Source organism: Sesamum indicum, unplaced genomic scaffold, assembly GCF_000512975.1.
Source record: "Sesamum indicum cultivar Zhongzhi No. 13 unplaced genomic scaffold, S_indicum_v1.0 scaffold00057, whole genome shotgun sequence".
Classification (NCBI taxonomy): domain Eukaryota; kingdom Viridiplantae; phylum Streptophyta; class Magnoliopsida; order Lamiales; family Pedaliaceae; genus Sesamum; species Sesamum indicum.
This window is the reverse complement of record NW_011628041.1, coordinates 298,089-306,993: the sequence shown is the minus strand read 5'-3', so window position 1 is coordinate 306,993 and position 8,905 is coordinate 298,089. Positions and strand designations below refer to the sequence as shown.

General features: G+C 34.5%; 1 protein-coding gene across 1 annotated transcript; it reads left to right on the top strand.

Moving 5' to 3' along the window:
* The first annotated feature begins 4,494 nt into the window (after positions 1-4,494).
* On the top strand, positions 4,495-7,733 carry LOC105178790 (putative disease resistance protein At1g50180). The gene is made up of 4 exons (XM_011102337.2): positions 4,495-5,040; positions 5,194-5,255; positions 6,055-6,442; positions 7,325-7,733. Exons 1-4 carry the CDS (start codon positions 4,526-4,528, stop codon positions 7,731-7,733), a joined length of 1,374 nt encoding a protein of 457 aa, XP_011100639.2. The 5' UTR covers positions 4,495-4,525.
* Positions 7,734-8,905: the final 1,172 nt, after the last annotated feature.

Genomic DNA, 8,905 nt, shown 5'->3' with positions numbered 1-8,905 from the left:
AAAAATACCTGGAAAATGGAGAGAGTTCGCAGGGAGAGGTCGAATGCGATTAGTTGGAGCGGTCAAAAGGGTTCAAATATGGGACTATATATAGGGGAATATTTGTGACGACGCGTCTTCCCACATTCCATCAGGCGGAGACACGTGGCGTGGAATAGACAACTGAGATGCCCCTCCCAATAAGAAAAGATGGAAAAATACCTGGAAAATGGAGAGAGTTCGCAGGGAGAGGTCGAATGCGATTAGTTCGAGTGGTTAAAAGGGTTCAAAGATGGGACTTATATATTCCATCAGGCGGAGACACGTGGCATGGAATAGACGACTGAGATGCCCCTCCCAACGGGCATATGACTGTTGACTTCCCTTAGTGTCATTAATGACACTAAGAGAAGTGGGGGAGTAATGATGAGGAAATTTACACAATTACAGAAATACCCCTCCCACTTTTAGCAAATTACTGACATCCTATGACTGCATCCTAAGACTGTGCAGGTGGGCCCCATGGCGCAGGTCCAACAGCGGCGGTACAGGTCTGGTAGTGGGTGACGTGGCCTGCTTTCATTGGGGCCACGTGTCGCACATACAGAGGGTACCGTACAAGTATAAATACCCTCATTTATGATATTTCAAATACGCATTCAGCACTTATTTTTACTGCCCTATTTAAGTTCTAATTCGATCTCATTTTCAACCCCGCTTTTTCTAACTTAAGCATCGGAGGGCCATCGCCGAGGGCCTCTCGGCTAGTCTGACGTTTGCTGTGTTCTCAGGATCCACTCCAGGTAGCTAAAAAGAAGGATTTAGCAATCACGACCCGGCGCTTCGACCTCACGACCCCGATCTGGAAATCCTGATTTTAAGCGACCTACATCATTTGAACCCCTAAATTTCGTAACCCTAGGCCGATTGTTGGTGTTATACTTTGTGAAGATGGTGTAGAAGGTTCGAGACAAGGATAGTTCTGAATATTATGCATTTGGGAGAGCTTGTCCAAATTACTATAAGTTAGTGGTTTTCAGATTTTTGGTTGTTTATTTTTGAAAATGCGAATGAATGAGTATTGCTTGTTCTTTTCCTAAAATTTCATTTGATATTTGTAGTGTTTGTGCTTTTTCAAAATTCTGAAAATATGAATATGTAGTGGTTGTGCTTTGTGCGTGTCCCATATGTGGGTAGTTTTTTTTATATTGATTGTGGCCTCGTATCTTGTTACTTTCTATTTTTTGGTTGTGTTTGTGTATTTTTTGTCGCTTTATGTGGATGTGCTTTATGGTTTGTAATTGTCCTAAAGGAAGCAGATCAGCCTGGGAAGCGCGGTGAAAACCTAAAAAATTAAAATTAACCGAAACATAAATCCGGATCAAGGAGGTGTACTCTTGATCTTTCTCGAGCGTTCATGTGATAAAATAAACAATCCAATTGTATAGGCCAAGCATAACAAGAAAAGAACGAGTAAATTAAATCGATGATCTTACCCTTATTGATTTCTTGAACCGGCTTCAAGGGTTGATTCCCTTCCTCAGATCTAGATCTCTACGTAGAGATCCTCTAAAGATATCCATATTCCCACTAAGAGGATGTGGTTTTCTTGTGCAAGGAAGAATAACCATAGAAGAGCAAGAAATCAAACAATCATTATCAAATTAACATGTTTGATTTTCTTGATTTTTCTTCCGTCTCTAAGATCAAGAAGAAACGATGGAGAGAGCGAAAGGAAGAGAGACCACCGAATGTGTAGAGATTTGGTATGTGTTGTGTGTTCTCTAGTCCGCCTAGAATTTTATGTGTGGTATAAATATGACCTAGTCATATACACATATGGGTTGGTGTTTAATTTAACCTTAGATCCCTAGTACAGGATGGAACACACTATTAGAATAGGTGACCTAAAAGCCAATTAGATTGGCATACTTGTAATCCTTTCTGACAATAACTTGATTCCATATAAAGATTATTTAGTAAATAAAATGAGTATTCGCTATTGGCATTTCATTGGTTGTGCTCATTGTATATATTTATCTTTATTTTAAACATCACAACAAAGCCCACAGACCACTTTAACAACCGTGCAACAGTTGAATTGCGTATTGGATGGTGGTCATGAAATCAACTGCCAAGGGTTAGGTCTAAATCGTTCCAAGTCGAGTACCTCGAGAATGGGCATCGGGTGTCCTATGGAGACTTGCATTAAGAGTTGCATCATTTGATGAGTATCGAGTTTCATCAACGATAAACGTGGGTCGATTGGCTAGGTGCTGAATCGACTAAACTAACTCACGAGGATCGTCATATGGAAGCCTGTGAGGCTTGATCGGTATGACTTGAATCCCTAGCTTCGATAGTACGAGAGAGTCCTCAAACTTGAAGTATCACTGCAATCACGTGCGTACAACAACTGCACCTTGGATTTGTGCAAGAAGTGATCGTTTCTTAGACATGGTCATCATAAACCTTCTCCAGTGCAACAAAAATATGTAGAGAGAAAAGTGAATTTCAAGAAGGATCCGTCCCTTGTTAATATGCGACAGAGGTATCTCCTATGCACTTGGAGATGCGTTCACGCTCTCTAGATCTGTGGCCATAGTCATTGGTTGAATAGGAAAAGAGGTTCCTATGTCGAGCTATTTGGCGTAACGCGATCTCAAGTATTAAGCATAAGCGCCTACTCTAGTATGGGAGCCGGCACCCAATTTTATGCCCTAAACTAAGGCCAGGAGATGTTAGACAGAAGGACCGTGCCCATATGGACTGGAGAGCCTAAAATTTCACATGGATATTCTCCTAGTTTCTAGTGTCATGGACCATTGTTAGACGGTCAACCATGGTGACGGTTTTTTTGATCAAGGGTTGATTAAGAATTATTAATTAAATTAGATTTAATTAATAATACAGTGTTTGACACTAGCCCAAATCTAGCTGAAAGGTGAACTTAAAGAGTTACACACAAATCACCGAGAAGGGACGAGGAATTAATTGGGAATTAATTTCATAAGTAATTGGTTTACTCACAAATGAAAGAGATCCAATGGATGGAGGAGCCTAAGGATAAATTAATCTTGGGCTTGCCCTTATTATTTAATAAGTTAGACTTATTAATTAATAATAAAGGCTTATCGCGCTCATGTATTTAATTGGATTAAATATATGATGGGCTCAGCTAGGTGCATTTTATTTTAATTGTATTTAATTAAAATTAGTTGGAACTTCTATTTTATTTCAATAAAATCAGCCAAGCACCGCTAATTAAACTCATTGTATAATTCTAGGAAAGGAAATAATTGACTAGCAATTCTCACTTTTGGAAAGTGCTATGTTGTCATTCTTTATTTGGAATAAAGAATATATTACCTTATGGATTGTGAATGAACCTAGACACAGTCTATAACCAAAACAAGTTGAAGAAAGGGTGAAAGTTGTGAAAGTTCATGACTGTTGTAGCAGTTTATATGTAAGATTAAAGTTCTATTATCATATTAATCGGATTCAGGCGCACATTGATTTGTTTGATTCTTGTTGTTGGATTCTTGTTTAATACTAATCGAATTCTTTATTTGTTTAATTCTTATCTAATTCTTGTTTAATCGGATTCAGGGGCACATTCGGGGCAATATGATTTGTTAAATTCTTATTGTTGGCTTCCTTCTTCTCCATTGTTTCTATCAGCTCATCGGCTCGAGCTCCAGCTCGAAATTATAGAGTCAAGCTTCACTTGTTACCACCCCTATATAATTAGTTAACATGACATTCATATTTTTAATTTTAAGGATTTACTTTCCATTTTATAGTAATGTCTCTATACATGCACCTTACGTAATAGTTGCTAGTATATATATGTATCATGAAAGACAATTCCACCCTGTAAATAAAGATGGAGAATCAACTCAAAGAAATTTGTGTGATAGAAGAGACAAGAATTTGTACCAAGAGTACTTAGAATTTTTTGAATTAATTTATGAACATCCACTGCAATCATCAATAATTAATAAATTTTAATTATTAATTTTAAATATATAATTCATTAATAACTAGTATTGTAGTAAACTGACCACTAATTTGATATGGATACATTGATAGAATTAAGGGTGTCAATAGATAGGGTGAGACCCTACTCAGGCACATACCCAAACCCAATAATTATTATTATTAGACTCAAGTCCGAATCCAAACTTATTAAAAATATAAATTTGAGTGAAAGAGGAAAAAAGAATTTATACCTAGGAGTAGAATTTAAATTATATCTTAAAGGGATTTCTTGAACTTGTGTTATGAGTAGCCGATTCTTTTGCTTTAACTTAAATTAAAAGCGAGAATCAAGAAAGTGTGAATTATGGGAGCAAGAATCTAAACTTCCAATTCGCAAGAAAAGATAAGAAGAGAAAAGAATTTGTATCATGTGTAGAATTTGTGTCAATATATAATGAAAGCAATTGGTGAATTAAAGAGATCTATAACATCTATCCATTTTGCAATTAGCCGCTACTGATCCAACACATTTCTCCAGAAAATCACCTAAATACAGAGTAAAATGGTTGATTCTGTTGCAACAATAGCTCTTGAAATACTTCGGGACCTGTTGATTGAGGAAGCAAAGTTTCTATCGAGTGTGGGCGGTGAGGTTGAGGAAGTCCGTAGGCAGCTCAACATCATGCACTGTTTCTTGAAGGATGCTAATAGGAGTCAAGACCTGTACAATTCACAGAAAGTCCAGAATTGGGTTGCTGAACTTCGCGATTTTTCCATTCAAGCTGATAATGTACTAGAAAGATATGCTATTGAAGTGGTGTCCAGAAGAGAAGGAAAATGCCTTAAAAAGGTTCTCAAAAAATTCACTTGTATATTGAGCGAGTGGTTAAGAATGCACCAAATCGGAGAAGACGTTAAAGATATCAAGTCTCGTATGTCCGACCTCACCAAACAATCGGAGTCCATGAGTGTAGGAGACAACTCGACAAGATTGGTAGATGATAACGATTGGTCAAGAAAAACGTATGGGCATGGGGTTGAAAAATATTTTGTAGGAACGAAGGAGGATATTAAATAGTTAGAATCACTTCTGACAACTGATGACAAATCAAATGGAGTGATTTCCAAATGTAACATGGGAGGCTTGGGAAAGACCACTCTTGCTACTAAAATTTACAATGGGGAGGCCGTGCAGCAATGCTTCAAATATCGTGCTTGGGTTTGTGCAAGCCAACAATTTCAACCCAAAACTATTTTCCAACAACTATTAAAGCAACTTGTTCTAAATGAAAGTGAGGAGCAAGACGAAGATACATTGGTCAGAAAGTTGTACCAAGTATAAAAGGATAGAAAATGTCTCCTAGTTTTGGATGACGTTTGGGAAGTTGATCACTGAAATTCCTTAACGCATGCTTTTCCCATTGGAGAGGAAGATAGTAAAGTTTTGCTCACAACCAGAAATCAAAATATTGCTTCCACAGGATACGTCCACAATCTGAAGTGTTTGGATGAAGATGAAGGATGGGAGCCCCTTTAAAAGATAGCACTCCCAAACAACTATTCACAAGGTTAGTTTCTAATATTTTTTGTTTTATTTTATTGATTTTGATTCTTCTTTCTCTAGTTAGTGACAAAAGAAAAAAGAGTCATGATACTAAAAATATCATTAATAGTATATATTAAGTAAAAAGATTATTTTGTTACGTCTAATATTTTTTTATAGTTTCCATGACGACAAGATTGTTTGAATTTTTGCTTATGAAAAGATTGTTTGAATTTTCTTTTGAAATAAGTTGATTCATATGTATAAAATGCTATTGAATTGCAATTTAAAATTTATTACTTCATACAAAATTTATTTCCAATATAAAAGAAATAAAACATTTAGAAACTCATTGAATTTGTTTCATACAAAGAAATGGATTCAGTAATATAAACTTATGCTTTCAGATTTTATTTCTATTTTGTATTTGTTGTAAGTTTAGGGAAAAATTCTCTTGTTTTGATTTATTTTAATTACTATACAAATTTATAAGAAATTCAAATTTTATAATATTTTGAATTAACTGACATCCATTGATGTGTATGCAGAGCTACCTACTACTGAAATTAAGTTGTTGGAAGAATATGGAAGGGAAATAGTAAAAAGATGTGGTTATTTACCATTACCTATTTCAGTTATTGGGGGAACTCTTTGTCGTGAAAAGGCATCATTAGAATGGAAAAATGTGTGTAGAAATCTTGATTCGTACCTTCAACATGGGAAAGGTTTGGAGAATGACAAAAATGTAAATCAAATACTAGATTTGAGTTACAATGTGCTCCCTTACAATCTGAAACCATGTTTTTTGTCTTTGGCATGTTTTAAAGAGGATCAAGAAATAGATAGAGAAAAACTATATTTACTATGGATGGCTGAAGCAATGATTTCTTCAGAAGATAAGGGAAGAGGAGAAAGTTTGAGAGATGTGGCTGAACGGTATTTGTTCGAGCTAGCAAAAGGTGTATGGTTCAAGTGGAAATAGACGAGTTGCAGCTATATAATAGGTTTAAGTCTTCATGATATGATACGAGATCTGTGTTTGTCAGAAGGAAAAAAGAAGGATTTCTGGATGTTATAGATAAAGAGATGGGAAGTGAAGAGTCTTCAATTCGCAAAACAAATAGACTAGCTATCCATATGGACAGATTGGATAATGATTTTATTTACAAGATTAGGGAAAATAAGAACATAAGATCTGTTCCTCCAAACGGACTGGAGAAATATAGTTTCGTACAATTACATTAAATTTGTGATTTTTAAATCTCTTAAAGTCGTAGTGTTGGAAGGTTATACATTTCAAAATCTGAAATTTCCGAAAGGAATCAAAAAAATGAAGCTGTTGAAGCTATTGAGTCTCGAAAATAGCATTGTGGAAGAATTGCCACCATCTATATGCAAGCTACCTTATTTGCAGACATTGAATGTGAAAAATACAATGAGATAACCTAATTGCATATGCAAAATGAGGCGCTTGAGGCATCATCTATTCATGAAAGATGATCATGAGAGGGTTGGAGGTGAAAAATTGAAATTCGAAGGGTTGAATGAGTTGGAGATGATAATTGGGTTCAAGAGTTTGGTTGATGACATCACTCATCTTCTTAAATTGCCAAAACTCCAAGTATTGGAAGGAAGAATTTGTGATGAAGAAAGTTTGTCAGTGATTGTTGATCACATCTTAAATCATCAAGAATAATTTTGCGACATACGACTTAAGATTGACATGGATGTTAATATGGATTCGGAAGATGGCTCAACTCTTCTCAAAAGGTTGGTGATGTGTCACTCACTACATTACTTGAGAATCGCACATTGTAGAGTGAGCAAATTACCAGCTTATGAAGTTCAACTATATCAAAATGTGATAGAATTGCACCTTGTGGGTACAAGAATTGAGAAAGACCCAATGAAAATACTAGAGAAGCTTCCCATGTTAAGAGTTCTTGGCTTGTGGCGCAATCCATATGTCGGCAGAGAGATGGTTTGTCGGGCAACTGGATTTCCTCAACTCAGAGACCTTGTTTTGTTTGGCTTGTCGAATTTAGTGGAGTGGAGAGTGGAGAAAGGAGCAGTGCTCAATCTATCTTTTCTTTATATTAAACAATGCAGTAAATTGGCGTTGATTCCAGATGGATTGAAATTCATATCTACTCTCAAAGAATTGAGAATTATGTTAATACCAGAAGAGTTCATGAAGAGGGTACAAGTGGTGGATGGTGAAGAATGAGAAGATTATCACAAAATCAAACACATACCTTTCATTGACATTTATAATTAAGACTAACAATGGTGAGACAATAGGAGTTACATTCCTCATCATCCTTTTATATTGTGTTCATGTGCTTTGGCCACCATTGATTGTCAATTGCTTCTTGTTATCTCTGTTTGAATCATACATGACTTTTGAATCTTTTACATTTGTGTCTTTGGTTTTTTCTTTTGATTTATAGATCTCACCTTATTTATCACTACTAGTAGGAATCACGTGCGTTGCACGTGATACTTATAATCTTGACAAAATTTAGACGTTTAATTAAGCTAAAATATAAAATACTCATAAATTAATAAATTATTTTAAAATTTAATAAGTAGTTTATAAATGAAAAAAGAGTTTATTCATTAAGTTTAATGAATTTGAAATTTTAATAATTATTGTAAATATATTCAATGAAAATTCAGAAGTTAATTAACAATAGAACTTATTAAGTTGTTATGTAAATACATGGTTGCATTATTCATCTGCTAGTTTGATTTTGTTGGAGGAGAAATCCTCTTGTCTGGCTTCATGAGTTTATTGAGTTTTATATATATATATATAATCTACCCACTACTAATCGTAGGAGTTTCAATATAAACTTTCTTATTCATTATTAACTATTTTCATTGTCTTCTCAAATGTATTGCACCATATTTCTTATCAATTTGATGTATTTACTTTATGAACTTTACATGAAATTTTGGACCAATCAAAATTAAGTGACTTAATTTATGTTTTATTTTCGATTTCCTTTTGTAATAGGGAACGTATCCTACTTTTATAGTTGCACCCATGTCTATGTGGACAGTCAACATCTATCTTTTTTTTATTAATTTTATAAAAGATAGTTTTAAAAATTATAAACTTTGAATTGTTTTGAAAAATATAATTAGTAAAAACTATTTGTTTAAGAATTAATATAATAATTTTTTATATGGAATATAATAAATGCTATTTATTAAGATTTTTTTAAAAAATGTCCTTAATGAATCTATAGTTTCACTAGGTTGTTGATTCTATTTTTCAATTTTCTTGCTTGAACTTTGTCTGTTTTCGTATTATTAAGTTAATTATTTTGATGCAATTATTCAAAAATATTCTTAGATTGTGTAGGTTGTAGTAAATTATATGGATTTTGCTAT